Source organism: Oryx dammah, unplaced genomic scaffold, assembly GCF_014754425.2.
Source record: "Oryx dammah isolate SB20612 unplaced genomic scaffold, SCBI_Odam_1.1 HiC_scaffold_21, whole genome shotgun sequence".
NCBI lineage: Eukaryota > Metazoa > Chordata > Mammalia > Artiodactyla > Bovidae > Oryx > Oryx dammah.
In genome coordinates, this window is record NW_024070205.1 from 37105790 (window position 1) to 37122290 (window position 16501).

The 16501-nt window shown below is 40.7% G+C and overlaps 1 protein-coding gene across 2 annotated transcripts in view; it reads left to right on the forward strand.

Annotated features, from left to right (window-relative positions):
• UBE4B (ubiquitination factor E4B) overlaps positions 1-16501 on the forward strand; it is a 122717-nt gene that overhangs the window by 71274 nt on the left and 34942 nt on the right. For both annotated transcript variants that reach the window (XM_040263387.1, XM_040263388.1), the window contains 10 exons: positions 2513-2654; positions 3993-4093; positions 5098-5212; positions 8461-8544; positions 11410-11466; positions 12147-12263; positions 12362-12460; positions 12833-12946; positions 14559-14757; positions 15908-16046. In XM_040263387.1, coding sequence (XP_040119321.1) covers positions 2513-2654; positions 3993-4093; positions 5098-5212; positions 8461-8544; positions 11410-11466; positions 12147-12263; positions 12362-12460; positions 12833-12946; positions 14559-14757; positions 15908-16046 — 1167 coding nt within the window. The remainder of the gene's footprint in view (positions 1-2512; positions 2655-3992; positions 4094-5097; positions 5213-8460; positions 8545-11409; positions 11467-12146; positions 12264-12361; positions 12461-12832; positions 12947-14558; positions 14758-15907; positions 16047-16501) is intronic.

Sequence of the window (16501 nt, forward strand, 5' to 3'; positions counted from 1 at the left end):
ATATAGCAAATTGTGTATAGCAAACTGTATATAGAAACTTTCATCAGCGAATTTCATCTTTGGGAAGTGCAGGGAACGGAGTCACGAACCTCAGATGGAAGAGGGAAGGATGGCAGATAGCTTGAGAGCGAGATGGCTGCAGGAAAGACCAAGTATTTTTCCCCCTCTTTCTCCTTTTGCGGTTTCACCATACTTCTTGTATTTATGGGTGGGTTTTTCTGTTTTGTTAGAGGTTTTTTATTTTTATTTTTTTGCTTTGCTTTATTACCATCCTCATCTTTCTGTTGTCTGGCCAACAGACAGATGCCCGATCTTACATTAATTGATGAAGTGTATCTCTAACTGATGTGAAGGCACAAAAATTAATTGTTTTGGGTTTTTTTTTGATGTTTCCCACCCTGGACTGCCCATCTTTGTCTCTGGTGCGGCACTTTGAGGGTAGGTCCCTTCTCTGCCCAGTCAGGAGGGTACTGGCTGCTTCTCAAACCTCCTGTCCTCTCCTCCCTCTATCAGACTTGCGTAGGAAGTAAGTTGTAGATTTACAGGTCTCTGGCCTGAGAGCCTTGGATTTAAAGCCTTGGCATTGTTTTCATCTTTTTATTTATTTACTTACTTACTTAATTTTTGGCTGCACCTGGTCTTCATTGCTATGGTTGAGCTTTCTCTAGTTGTGGTGAGCGGGGGCTACCCTTTGTTGGGGTGCTTGGGCCTTCTCATTGCACTGGCTTCTCTTGTTGCCAAGCATGGGCTCTAGAGTGTGTGGGCTTCAGTACTTGTGGTGCATAGCTCAAGTTGCCCCTTGGCGTATGCAATCTTCCTGGACTAGAGATTGAACCAGTGTCCCCTGAATTGGCAGGCGAATTCTTAAACCCTGGACCACCTGTTTTCATCTTTTTTAAATGAAATATTCCAATACCATTCCAAAGATTCTTTTTTTTTTTTTAATTTTTTTTAATTTAAATTTTATTTTTTTACTTTACAATACTGTATTGGTTTTGCCGTACATTGACATGAATCCACCACAGGTGTACATGAGTTCCCAACCCTGAACCCCCCTCCCACCACCCTCCCCATATCATCTCTCTGGGTCATCCCAGTGCACCAGCCCCAAGCATCCTGTATCCTGTATCGAACCTAGACTAGCAATTTGTTTCTTACATGATAGTATACATGTTTCAATGCCATTCTCCCAAATCCCAAAGATCATCTTTCACATGTAACTTCTTTTGTTGCTGTAGTTAAATTTATATCTTTTCATTCCTCTTCATTTCAAAATTCCTGGCCTCTTCCTATGCCGTCGTTAATCTTTTTGTATCTTTTATGTCTATCAAATTTGTGAGTTGAACATCGCATTTGGTATTTGACCTATTGATAAATTGATCTAAACTTTGTTTTCCTAACAGCTGACCCTCATGATATGGAGAAGGCAATGGCAGCCCACTCCAGTACTCTTGCCTGGAAAATCCCATGGATGGAGGAGCCTAGTAGGCTGCAGTCCATGGGATTGCTAGGAGTCGGACATGACTGAGCGACTTTTCTTTCACTTTTTACTTTCATGCATTGGAGAAGGAAATGGCAACCCACTCCAGTATTCTTGCCTGGAAGATCCCAGGGACAGGGGAGCCTGGTGGGCTGCTGTCTTCGGGGTGGTGCAGAGTCGGACGCAACTGAAGTGACTTAGCTGCAACAGCAGCAGCAATCCTCATGATAATGGTCTCAGAGAATAGTTTTAATAGAAACAGGGCCCTCCCATTGTATCCTGTCTGTATTTGAGAAAGCACCTCCACATGATTTCACTTAACCTCAGTGCAGGTGAGATGGAAGTTCTGGGTTCAGGTAACCAGTACGCAGTAGAGCTGGGGATAGAATGCAAGTTTGGATACTCCTAGCACAGGGTTTTTGTTTTGTTTTGACTAATACTACTTTGTCCCTTTCACTAAATGTTTTGGAAAATTCGTATTGATAACAAATATTTTCACGTCTCCTTCTAACTGGACAGTTTCCTAAGTTCTGGTCCTGTTGCCAAATGCTGCATAAAGGCTTTGAGATGTGTGCTAGACATTAGGAAGGAGGGAGGGGTGTTTTGTCAGTCCCTTGTAACTTCACTCCTAAAGACTTTGCTTGCCTAACAGCACAGGCTGGCTTTAACCTGCAAGTCAGCCCGAGCACAGCTGGCCAGTTGGATTTACATACGTGTGGTATCCCTTCAAATTCCTGGTGCTTAGTACCAGTTCTTAGTCCTCCTGGTTTTGTAAGGTGCTGTTCCTGAGAAGATGAGGTGCTGGATTTCTGGACAGACTTTCTTCTTAGGTCAATATAATGTTTCCTAAAAATCTCTGTTGTTGGACTTGGATCAGGTGAAGCCAGCAGTCAGCTCCAGGCGCAGGCGCATGGGGTCTGTGCTTTGTCCTGGGTGTGGGGACCCTAACAGGCTTTCTGCTACAGCATTGCGAGCTCTATCATGTGGTTTACTGAGAACAGATCAAAACCATCCCTTTTCTTTTCTCCAAAGTCTGGGAGCCTCTGGTGGGGCAAGTACTTGGGATTCCTACAGCGACCATTTCACCATTGAAACGTGCAAGGAGACAGACATGCTGAACTACCTCATCGAGTGTTTTGACCGAGTTGGAATAGAGGAAAAAAAAGCACCAAAGGTAATATGAGATAGATTCACTTAAAACCCACAAAACCTGGGTATATATTGGATAAATAGATTAATGAACCAAACAGATGAAAATCCCAGCGCTTCTGGAACTCATGTCCTAGTGGAGAGAAGATGTGGCAGGGCCAAATGCTACTATCGCCAATGACTTAACACTATGATAACTTCTCATAGTCTGTTGTAATCATAATAAAACATTTATAGAGTACCTGTCAACCATCACACACTTTGCTAGGTCTCCATGAACTTAGGTTTTCACAGTTGTTCATTAGGCCGGTGTAATATAAGTATTATTTTTTTTTCATTGCACCTCAGAGGGATCTAATACATACTACCATTGGTCTTCCCTAAAAGCAAAGCAGCGTAAAGTGAACTTTGAAAAAAAGGGGGTTACCTAAAATTGTCCAGAGTCACATAAATTGAGAAGCTGGTTTAAACTCAGAAAGCTACACTTTTTCTACTGTTTCATTCTGAATGAATATCTCATTTCAGTCCTGTTTCCTTTTCATTCTTTTTATTTTTTTCCTTTAAATTTTCAGTGACATATAGTGGCTCAGACAGTAAAGATTCTGTCTATAATACTGGAGACCCAAGTTCAAGCCCTGGGTGGGGAAGATCCCCTAGAGGAGGGCATGGCAACCCACTCCAGTATTCTTGCCTGGAGAATCCCCATGGACAGAGGAACCTGGTGGGCCACAGTCCATGGAGTTGCAGAGTTGGATATGACTGAGCACCTAACATTTTCACTTTCATAGTTGATTTACAATGTTGTGTTAGTTTCAGGTGTACAGCAAAGTGAACCAGTTATATATATACATATATCCACTCTTTTTTGATTCTTTTCCCATGTAAGTCATTAAGAGTATTATGTAGAGTTCCCTGTGCTATACAGTAGGTCCTTATTATTATCTATTTTACATATAGTATGTATATGTCAATCCCAGTCTCCCAGTTTATCTCCCTTCCTCATTCATTTCTAGTTCTGGTTTTCCATTAGAAATTAATCCAGTTCTCTACATGTTAGTTCATATTTGTGAAGAGCCTCTTGCAGTTTTTTGCACTTAACCTTAGCAAAAGCAAAGCGAGTGGGCCTGTTTTTGTAACCCCTGCGTGGTCCCCTCAAGCCTCTGCTTCTTCTCTAACTGTAGGTTTTAGCGAGGCAGTATGCTTGGATGATGCAGTTAATCTAGTTTGTTCATCATCAATAAAGGAAGAGAAAAAGATGCCTTTTCCTGCACAGCCATCTCTTCGGACTCTTCTGTCAGTTTTCAACTGCGTGGGATTATATACTGTTTGTCTTTGTGGTCCTCACCCCAACCTGTCTTTGCAGATGTGCAGCCAGCCAGCAGTCAGCCAGCTTCTGAGCAACATCCGCTCACAGTGCATATCCCACACTGCATTAGTACTCCAGGGGTCCCTCACACAGCCAAGGTATGAGCAACCAGTGTGTGCTTGCTGTTTGCAGCGAGAGGGCCTCTCCTTCCGTGGACACAGGCTGCCCAGCCATGTTGCACCACATTGCCTAGCTCACTTCCTCATCTGTGAAATGAACGGTTGATGAGATGGTCTCTGAGGTCCCTTTGTTTCTCTAAGATACTATGAAAATAAAACATTTCGTGTGCTTTATTGAGATAGATTGTGTTGTTGAAATGTGTTGACATCGGGGTAAGAAATTACTTAGTTTAAAAGCAACTGCTTGAAAGCAGTACAGATACTTGGAAAAAAGTACAGAGCCTCACTTTCCATGTGTCATACAATCAATTTCTGTTATCCAGCAATAAAGAATGGTGGTGGAATAGGTAATATAGGGATCACCCACAATGTCCTTCATTATTAATTTTTGTTTGGAGGATCCCATAAAGTTTCAAGTTTAATAAAAGAGTATTTCTGTATTTCATTTCTCTTAAGAAAAATATCTGAAGGAAAATTGGCACAGTTGCAGTATTTATTCATTCTGGATCACCTTGTATTATTTTCTGTATCATAACCATTTTTGAAATGTGTCAGAAAAAAAGAAAAAAAGATACACGTGTACTAAAAACACTGTCCCCATGGTTAGAGTTAATAAGAGCTTAAAAAAGTCTTCAGCTATTGCTAATCTCCGGCCCCCGCCCGCCCCATGGATGAAGCATAAATAAATAAAAGAGACATACAGTACTTTGGTTTTTTTAGTGCTTTATTTTTAAAGGGCCGTATGGAGAAAAAGATGCATCCTTTGAAACTTTCTATAACTTCTCACTGAAGAGCCCACAACGTGATTGTTCTAACAGTAAAAAGGGTGATCTTTTGCCTCAACTATTGACTATCTATTGTGTGGCCTATTGGGGAGATCTGAAGCTTGACCTGTGATTGTCAGCCGCATGGCATTTTGTGTGTCCTGTAGTTGCTGAGTGATGAGTTGATTCATCAGAGCCCTTGACTTTCTGGATCTGCAGGTCCCTGCAGCAGCCGTCCTTCCTAGTGCCGTACATGTTGTGTAGGAACCTCCCGTATGGCTTCATCCAGGAGCTGGTGAGAACCACTCACCAGGATGAAGAAGTGTTCAAGCAGGTAGGTTTTGTGTATTCACTATTGAAACATTTGGCTTAGAAGCTTTTCTGCCAAGGTAGATTTCTAGAGACAGCATATATTGAAATCTTGGGTTCCAGAATTTGAACATACACACGTTCTTTGCTCAGAGAGCGCTCGTTCCTGCCTTGAGATCAGATTGACAGCTGCATTGTTCAAATCATGGGTCCATTTCAGCCCATCAGTCAAGCATCAAGATATTTTAAACACAGTCTATGCTAAGTACTTTAGGAGATTAGAAGAAATACAAGGTCCTGTCTCTGAATTCAAGCTTTTAAAACACTACCAAGAGATAGTATAAGACATGATGTGCGTAAGTAGTGTTAAAAATTAATTCTATGAATTTACAAAAAAGATTAATATTAAATAAATCAGAGACCTAGCTGATTTAGCTGATTAGCTCAGCAGCCGTCCATATGTCACATAGAATGTCTTCTTGTTATTGGCCTGAAAATGATATCTCAGATCTTATGGATTACTTCATTCATTAAGTATCCATACATTTTTTGGTATCCCACTGTGTAAAGTCAAGTGGAAATGAAGATATGCAATATTTAATAATAAAGCTTAATAATAATGATAGCTAATAAACTTAGTCAAAGGTTTTTTCCCTGGTGGCTTAGCTGGTAAAGAATCCTGTGATGCATGAGACCTGGGTTGGGACGATCCCTTGGAGAAGGGAACGGCTCACCCACTCCAGTATTCTCTGGCCTGGAGAATTCCATAGACTCCATGGGGTTGCAGAGTCGGACATGACTGAGCAACTTTCACTTCACTTCACTTCAGTAAATTTAGTCTCAAAGGTTTTTTCCAAGGTGAAACTTTGGCATGAATGTTGATTACTGGCCTGTGGCCTGTGTTGTAAAGTAAGCACTTTGCCACAGCAATTGCACAGAGCTGTTTCCCTTGATGAAAGGGTGTTTATGACTTTCTTACAATTTGCTGTTTGGTGATTTCTTTTTTTGCTTCTAGAAGGAATAAGACAATAGCTATAAACGATATGATTCTTTTTTGCCTTTTTAAATACCTAATATTATTTGTAACTATTCATCTTAAAGTCTTTGAATTCTCCGGAAGTATGTTTTCAAAATACTAGTAAAAGAAGAATCCAGCAGCGAAATTCCCACTCAGTGTTGCGTGCTCCATACTTGGAATTTATCACCTGCAGACACAACTTAGTGACTGAACAACATCTTAGATGATGGTCTTACTGACTTCTAGGAATATTTCAGGCATTACAGTGAGATTTCCTCTTCTAGAAAGTTTAGAGAACTCTTGATGAAAATACATAGCTGTATTGGAAGGTTTAAGTGATACATTATGCTTTATGTGTAATATGCGTAAATTAGAATACTTTTGCTTGAAAAGACATCATTTGAAGAATCCAGAGTAGCTTTAACTGTATAAAAGCCCAGGGATCAGCTAAAAGAGGTACCTTATACTATTTTATTCATAGAGAAACTTACATAGAATCTATGAAATGACCTTTTTTTTTTTAGTTGAGGTGAAACTCACGTAATATAAAATCAACCACTAAAGTGCCCCATTCCGTGGCATTTAGTACCTTCTCAATGTTGTGCAGTCGCCGCACACCTGTTTATTTTTGACCACAGAATTCTGATCCCTTGTCTTGTCTTCTCTGTCACCATTTGTTTTTCATCAGGGATGACTCCAGTGGAGTTGCTGACTTGAAAAACAGCATTTTACCTTTTTGTCTTTGAGATTGTGGTAGATCTGAATTATTAAATCTTTGGATTGAAATTTCATTCTGCCTTTAATGTTTGAGATGTTCACAGATAAACAGAAATAAACAGTAGCTAGAATTTAGAGTTGGTGATGAACATTTGGAGCATTTTTTATCAGTGCTGGGAGGTATTTATTTGAAAATAAAATTACTTAAAATGGTTAAGTTACACAGACAGTCTGTTTGATATTTGAAAAAATATTATGTTTAGTAATATTTTGACTGCTAGTTGTAAATTGTGCCCAAGTTTTACTTAATAGCATTCCTGGGGAAAAAAAGAGATTTTTTTCTAGGTGATCAATAGTGAAATTTATTTTTGGTGATTCTAGAACTACTGTTTGTTTTTTTCCTTTATTTCTTTGGCATTTCCCACCCCTCCACCTCAGCGTTAAACATCTCCATTTTTAGCTCACTTACGAAAGCACATTATTTCTACCCTGATTGTTTGAGTTGCAAGAACTAGAGTGATCTGTCTTCAAGAGATGTGTTGCTATCTCAAGACACTTCGTAACACATGGCACCTTTTTTTAATACTGTGCTCCTTAAATGACACAGGTGCTCCAGACAACAGGATGAAATTAATAGGAAAGAGAATTTTTCAAGTTTTTCTAGTTGCTTTTTAGCAACTCCTTGATATTCAGACTGTCAGCTGTTGTTTACAACATTTTCAGCTTAATGTTATTAATTGTAAATCCCAGTCAGCTCCCTGCCTGTGCTGCTCAGTGAGTGTACTGTGACATTTAAAGATGGGCTGTGCTGAGCAGATTCTGCAGGGCGTCCCTGTGCCCTTGTATTAATGATGAACTTAAACATTCAGATTTCAGTGCCCTTAGTTCTGACACCAGCTTACTGTATCAGTTACACCTTTTATGGAATTAAGGTATTCTAATACAGTTTTCTGTTTTAATTTCAACATTTACCAACCATGTTTTTGTTCTACATAATTAAAGTTGAGATAACAGCCATTGTTGGTCTGTTTTTCTTGTTCTCTTCATAATAAACAAGGAAAGATGGAAAGAATTAAATGTAGATATGGGGATAGCAACAAAAAAATTCTTAAAATGTTGACAGAGTTGAGAAAATGCTGGAACATTGAGTCCAGTTTCTTTATAGGCTGTAGATGCTTGGTAATTGGAAACATATGCATTGCTGAGATGTGCAGCGTTTAGTTGATTGGAGCAAGGAGCCCTGCAGAGTCCTACAGCAAACTCCAAATTTGTGAGTTTCTATTAAATCCCAGGGAGTCTTGTCAGAGGTTTAGGGTTCACCAAAACCTGTTTCTTCTGGAGGATTCAGCTGTATTACTTCAAGATCAGCCTTGCGAAAAGACAAAACAACGCCCTGTGGCTGGATTCTAGGCTCCTTTCTATACAAAACAGCCTTTCTATGGGGAAGCTGTACCAATGCCTGGACTTGCAGATTTGGCACTTTATTTGACATGCATTTTCTTAAACTTAACATTTATGATTTTTTTTTTGTCTTGTAGATCTTTATCCCCATTTTACAAGGCCTGGCTCTTGCTGCCAAAGAGTGCTCCCTGGATAGTGACTACTTTAAATACCCCCTCATGGTAAAGCTTTGTTCTTTTTCCTGTAACCCATTCAGTTGATGTTTTTCTTCCAGATGATTTTAACGTCCACTTCTCTTCCAGGTCCTCGATCAGCCTTGTTTTCAAATGTAAACTGTGAAAGCATTGTATTGGCCATGCACAGTGTTTGTTGGGCAGTGAGATGCATCTGTAGACAGTTAGCAGCATGGTACCTATTGCACCATCGAAGTCCTAGACAGGAGTCAGTGATGGAGGCATTTGAATGTGCTTCATCTTACTCTGTAGCTTATGAAGACAGTAATCATTGGTGATAACCTTCTGATTGTCCTAGCAATGAGCATAATGTATTTGGGATGAAATTTTGTTACTTAGGGGAAAAAAAAAAAGGAACTAAGACAAATGCAACTAAAAAGAGTTAAACTAAAAAAAGAAATACAATTTTATCTTTATGTAGTGACTTTGTACAGAAAATCACTGAGTGATTTCTCTTGTTCATCTTCCCTATTTTCTGAGGCTGTGCACTTCCTTTCAGACTTTACATGAAAAACCCAGATCTTCTCAGCTCCTGCAGACACTTAGAGCAAGCGTAAATTGTGGACAGAACTTTCAGCTGGATTCTCACCAAGGGTCTCCACTGTCATGAAAACATTACCACCAGAAAGAAAATAAGAGGCTTTTTTCTTCTCTGAATTCGCTTCTTTAAAATTTTGTGAGAAAAGTACTTTGAAGCCTTACTGAATAATTTTCATTCTAAAAGTATGAAGGAAAAATATCAAAACATTAAATCAGTTAACTCTGGGAATAAATACAACTTTGTGTAAATTAAGGCCTTGTTTAAATTAATGTGTTTCGCTGCTTCTGTTCCTTTTACTCATTCTACTGACTTGATTCCATCTTGCCGTTAATCCTTTGCTTCCTGAGGGCCCCACTATGCCAGCCAAGGGACACAGGAGCCCATGAGACAAGGCGCCTTTCCACACAGTGCTCAGTTTAGTCGCTCAGTCGTGTCCGACTCTGCGACCTCGTGGACTGCAGAACACCAGGCTTCTCTGTCCATCATCAGCTCCCAGAGCTTGCTCAAACTCATGTCCATTGAGTCAGTGATGCCATCCAACCATCTTATCCTCTGTTGTCCCCTTCTCCTGCTTTCAATCTTTCCCAGCATCAGGGTCTTTTCCAGTGAGTCAGCGCTTCACATCAGGTGGGCAGAGTATTGGAGTTTCAGCTTCAGCATCAGTCCTTCCAGTGAATGTTCAGGACTGATTTCCTTTAAGATTGACTGTTTTGATATCCTTGCAGTCCAAGGGACTCTCAAGAGAGTCTTCTCTAGCACCACATTTCAAAAGTGCTCGTAATCTACTGCAAAAATCAGGACCCCAGCAACACAATCAGATATTACACCAAGGTCAATGTGAACACAAAAATGTATTTATCTATTTCAGAAAATCAAAACTGAGCTAAGAGGCTAAACATTAACACAATGCTGCGGAAGTAGAAAGTGAGGCAGGAAGTCGTGGTCTGAAAAATAATTTTGAATGAATTTATGTCAGCATTCTTCCCACTGCACATGTTACTCAGGTTCCCCATGAAATTCTATGAATCCTCATACATTGTTCTGTCTGTGGCACATAAAAGGAAGTAGAATAATCTGATGATTTGAATTTAGTGATGAAATCTTTCAGTTCACATGAATTATCACTGTGTTATGTAAATATTGCCTCCTGGAATTGTTGGCTTTTCTGTTGTGGTTTGAATTAGTTTAATGTTTCAGTAAGGAGCTTTTAGTGTCAGATATCAACAAAATGTTCTTCTGGGTTGAAAGACAAAAGCCTCCATTATGACAGACAATAGTTTTATTTTGTGCCATTATTGGTGCTTGTGCAGCAGGAGAGAAAGGGCAGTAATCAGAGTCAGGAAGAGGAAGACCCTTGGAGCTAGGATCAGAAAGAATCACAGTCATCCTATAGGTCAGTGGATCCCAGCTTTGCTGTACCTTGGAATCACCTGGGTATCTTTTTAAAAATACCTCTACCTGACGCTCAAGCATTGTGATTTAGTTCTTTGGAGGTGTAGTGAGGGTATGGCCTGGCATTGGCCTTTCAGAGGTTTCCCAGGTGATCCTAACAGTGCAGCTGAAGTTGGGAACCTGGCTCCAGGCAAGGCGAACATTTCTTTCTCAGAGATGTGTCCATGCCTGCATGCATTGACTCAGAAGCTTCCAGCGGTTGGTTTAACAGCTTTCATAAAAACGTCCAAATCACAGAGGGAATTAAGATTCACTGTTAAAATGGTTTTAGTATGACTGTGGCATAGTAAGCTCTGTTTATGTACCTAAAAACTATTTTTCCTGATTCTCTAACGTGAGAATGATTGGGTTCCCAAAGGAAAATGTTGAGGTTCTCAAAAAACCAGGGATCTTGAAATCAGAATACTTTCAACTATATTGTGGATCCGGTAACTTATTAAATTTTAATTGTTTATAACCCTGTTTAATACTGGTAGGACTAGCCATCTAGTGTTATGACACATATCTTTTTGATATAGAAAGATGTTAAATAAAAAAATTAAGAATATACTAATTTATCTCTCTGTGTATATGTTAAAAATATGTCTGGAAAGCTGGTAGCCAAAATAATAGAGGTTATCTCTGAGGGTAAAGTTAATGAGTGATTTTTAGTTTCATTTTTTAACTTCGTTTATCTGAAGTTTTTTTTTTGTTTTTTTAACAACATGCATGTATTTATGCGTCAGAAAAGCACCAAAGGTATAGTACTTTGTTGGGAATGCATACATATTTATAGCAGCATTAAAGCTATGTCTTGATACACACGGCAGTCAGTTTAGGATGAAATACACTTAAATGACCTTTTCTGATCTTGTCTCTAGGCTTTAGGTGAGCTGTGTGAAACCAAGTTTGGAAAGACACACCCTGTGTGCAATTTGGTAAGTGCCACCCCGATGGGCTTGCATATTTTCAGTGAACACATAGCATAGAAGAGATTCCTTAAGTAATGGTATCTGAAAAATCTCTCTTGAGAGATTTTTTGTGAGATGTGGATATGAATCATCCATGTGGGTGACTCAACCGTTACATTGTTGTCACATCCATTATTTCCTGGGCTGACATTATTTACTTTCTTTTGTGATTTTTTAGAGGGTAAGTTATTGTGTCAAGCTAGAATAACACATCCTATTAGAAACATTTCCTTGAGTCCTTTGAACAATGGCTCGTTTGAATGATATCAAAGTATATCTTGAAACACAGAAATGAGAAGGATATCTTGTAGGGACTTCTCTGGAGGTCCAGTGGTTAAGAATCCTCCTGTCAATGCAGGGATGCAGGTTCAACCCCTGGTTGGGGAACTAGGATCCCACATGCCGTGGGGTCAAAACAAACAAAAGAAATGGTATCTTATAAAGATGTAGAGGGTTTTCCTCCATCTGAAATGAGAAAAAATGGATTGGGATCCTAACATATCTGTGACCCTTGTGTTTTTGGAGGTCACATGCCAGCCATTTTGCCGGTGGCTAAGAACCACTGAACAGGCTGGCTGCTTGAAACTCCGTTTGTCTCTAGTTTACCTCCCTTGCTGATTCAGTGGCCTCTTCTGTCTTCCTCCCAGGTTGCTTCTTTGCCGTTGTGGTTGCCTAAGTCTTTAAGCCCTGGCTCTGGGCGGGAGCTGCAGAGACTCTCGTACTTGGGGGCTTTCTTCAGCTTCTCCGTCTTTGCAGAAGATGATGTAAGTACAGCAGCCTTTTGCACCTTGCTGCTCTTATGTTCAGATTCCTTCCCAAATGTACATCATACGTGGATTGGATTTCTGCTTTCTCTTTGCAGGCGAAAGTGGTGGAAAAATATTTCTCAGGGCCCGCCATTACCCTGGAAAACACTCGAGTGGTGAGCCAGTCGCTGCAGCATTACTTGGAGCTGGGAAGGGTAGGTGTTCAGAAAATAAATCCAGAAGATGAATATGTTTTCAGTTCCGGAAGTTAAAAGCAGCACAGTTAGAGGGTAATTGCAGTGTAATTCAGGTAATTTGTTCCTATCCTGGAAAGGAAATAGCAGAGACTATTTTATTAAAGCCGCAACTGCTTCCCTCCTCCACTCCACGTTCTGCTTTTGTGCCGATCCTCTGGACACAGTAGAATGTGGACTTTTCTCATGTTCTTATAGTCAAGTTCTTTACAATGAGTGGACGTGGGCGAGGAGAAGAGTGGGAAGGAGTTTAGCTTTCCTCGAAGTCAGAAAGGAATTGTTTTTTAAACAAAGTTTTCATTTTTTTTCCTTTCCTTATAAAATGAATCTCAGCAAGAGCTTTTCAAGATCCTTCATAGTATCTTGTTAAATGGTGAAACCCGTGAGGCCGCTCTTAGTTACATGGCAGCTGTTGTCAATGCCAATATGAAGAAAGCACAGATGCAGGTAAGATTCCTTAAGACTGCTTTTATTTACTTGTTAAATTCATTCATCTGACTCATTCAGTTCCCACCCAGCCTTGTTCTAGGGAATGGAGATACAGAGAGACAAGCTTCCTGCTTTCATGGAGCTTATGTTCTGTAGGGTCAATGAATAGACATGTAAATATATCATTTCAGACTGTCGTGGAATCTATGAAGCCAATAAAGGAAGGTAGAGGACTTGAAAGTAGCTGTTGGGGCACCAGAAGGAAGGCATGGGAGTGTCCAAGGAGGAGACATTTGATTAAATACTTGGCTGAGAAGGAAGAGCCATCGAGGACTTCTTCCCTGACATCTTAGTGGTTAAGACTCCATGCTTGCATTACAGGGGGTGCAAGTTCAAACCCTATCCCTGGTTGGGGAACTGAGAGCCCATATGCTGGAAGTAGTGGCCAAAATATGAAATTAATTTTTAAAAAATCCTGCATGCAGATTAAGTTTTAAAAATAGAAAGAAAGAGCCAGCCATCGCAAGGCTGAGAAAAGAGCTTTCGAGATTTGGGTGATGCATGAAGGTAGGAATGAATCAACTTTAGAATGAGCTCCACTTTCAGGCTTTTGTGACCGAAGGCTAGTGAATAGGAAAGAAGCTGGGGAGTCATGGGCTGGAGGGGCGTGCCGCCGTACCAAGGAGGCTCCTAGGGAAGGAAGCCGTCAAGGCTGCTGCCTGGAGGGTGGGCTGACGTAGGACAGGGTACAGGAGCCAGTCCCAGAAGACCCAGTGTAAGGACACAGTTCCTGATGAGGGACTGGTGACTGAGACCACTTCACCAGAGTGGAGAAGTTAAAAGGACATCCTTGCTGTTTTATTCATGAGCAACCTGACATTTCTACTCAGAAGGAAAAACAAGAGAGGAGCGTGGACCTGGCGTTAGACCACCTTGATTTCCAGCTGGGGCTCCATCATCGGCCAGCAGTGGGACAGTGGTGCTCTGTGCCCCTATTTCCTCATTGCCAAGTGGGGAGAGTAACAGTACTGACTCATGGACTTAGTGTATATGAAGCTGTTAGAATTGCACCCAGTGTATCATGAACACTCCACGGGTGTCAGCTATCATTACTAGAAGTGCTATATTCATGAAGCAGGATTGCCCTAACACTGTCAGCCCGAGAAGCTGTTCGTCTAGTGGTCATGGTAAAACTAGTTCTGATGCTTTTGAGAAGAATAAAGACGAGAAAGGAAACAACATTTATTGTGTTTCTCTTTACTGATTTTGAGGATCTTGGGTAAATCATGTAAATTTTCTGACCCTTAGTTTCTTCCTCTAAAATGTGAATAATATATCACTCAGTTCTGAGGGCTGTTACGGAGATTCAGTGGAGGACACCCCTTCACATACAGCTGTGCTGTGTGGTTAGTCACTCAGTCATGTCCGACTCTTGCGACCTCATAGACTCTAGCCTGCCAGGCTCCTCTGTCCGTGGGATTAACACTCAACAAATTGCACCTACCAGCAGAGCTCTATGACAATATGGGTGTTCCCTCACTGACTTCAGGATGAAAATCTGCTCTTTCTTATAAAATTGTGCCAGAATTCCTGTTCACGTCGTGACTGTTCGGTACTTTCTGTTTCACAGACAGACGATAGGTTGGTGTCAACGGACGGATTCATGCTGAATTTCCTTTGGGTACTGCAGCAACTTAGTACAAAGATCAAGTTAGAGACAGTCGACCCCACGTACATTTTCCACCCAAGGTGTCGGATCACGCTTCCCAACGACGAGACCAGAGTGAATGCAACAATGGAAGACGTGAATGACTGGCTGGCTGAACTTTGTGAGTGATGTGTTCACTGTTAGGTCATGAAACCTCACCCTTCTGTTTTCTTTTAATTTAAAAAAAAAAAAAAAAACGTAGAATAGATTACACATCCTATATGAGAAGGATCCATTTGGACTCAGCAGCATTCTGCAGTTTGAGTCTGACACCTGCTAGAGCGTCCCTGTCTGTCACCTCCCAACTCCCCCCAGCCGCTAACTCCCTCTTGCCCTTGCTCCTGTTCTCCATTCTTAGGGTCAGTTTTCATTGACTCCTATCCCCCTAAAACTGCTGTTATGGGATTATCAGGAAGAGAACTTTAATATCTGAATAGCAACTCTGCTATTCCATACAAGTTACATACAAGGAGACTGAGGTTCCAGAAGGTGCCCAGCTCACCTAGGCTGTCAGTCAGCAAATTGCAGCTGCTGCTCAAGTGTTCTGAGCTGAGCTTTGGGCTCTCCTTACTGTAGCACACTCCCTGATCTGAGCTCTTCCTTCCAAGTGTTTAGTTTGGCTGCAGTTTTTCATACCTGTCAGTAGTAAAGGGAGCATGCTTACTCTTTAGGGAAACAGAAATTTAGAAAACAGAAAAATAGAAATGCGAGAGAAATGGGTAACATTTTATGTTGCCAGATACTGGGTTTGAAAGTGATTCCTGAGTAGAGGGAAAAAATCCGCCTAAATATGTCCAACACTGGCTTATTTACATAATTTAGTACCGTTTTGAGGTTTAACAATGATGTGTTTTTTTAATTTTATATATTTTTTAATTGAAGGATAATTGCTTTACAGAATTTTGTTGTTTTCTGTCAAACATCAACAAGAGTCAGCCATAGGTATACATTATGACCCCTCCCTCTTGAACCTCCCTCCCATAACAGTGATGTTTGAATAATAGAAATGTTTATATAAAAAACACCAGGGAGACACATCACAAAAGATCATTAGTGTCCATCTGTATAAACATTTAATCAGATGGAGCAGAGTACAGGACCATTAAATGCAGCTCACAGGAAATCTGTTTTTCTTAAAATAATACTGTCTAATTTTTAAGTGTCCTGAAACTTCTTGAAAATTCAAGGGTAATTTTGTCTTCTTAATTGCACTCTTCGCTAATACAGTCATTTGATAGATATTATTGCTGGGATTTTGTGCTTTTTCCTAGATGGAGATCAGCCTCCATTTTCTGAGCCAAAATTCCCTACGGAATGCTTCTTTCTCACCCTGCACGCCCACCACCTCTCAATTCTGCCCAGCTGCCGTCGCTACATCCGCAGACTGCGTGCCATCCGGGAGCTCAATAGGTATGTGTATGATGCCATGTCCTGAGGCTGCCTGAGTCACCACTCATTCTCACAAGCACGCAGTTCCCTTGTGACCAGTAGACTTGAATGTGAGGGGCATGTATGTTACAGTACACCGTCTGTCTCTCCTACCACATCCATGGTCCTTGGTTGGCCAGAGTTCTTTACAAGTTAAGTGACCCAGACTTAGATTTCTTAGAGTTCCCAACCCTGGGAATGTGGTTGAGACTTCTGTGAACTATTTCTAATGGGCACCTTATTATCAGAAGACACTTTAAAGGATCTCTTCGGTCCTAGACATCCCCTTCTTTCCCAGGACTGTGAAACAGCAATTCTGGTTTCCCTTAATAAACAAGATCATTTACTCATACCAACATTGTAATTAACTTTTTTGTTGCATGTTGTCCTGTGGCATAAGAAGTCCAAAATGGCCAGATAGTAGCCTCAATTTCCCT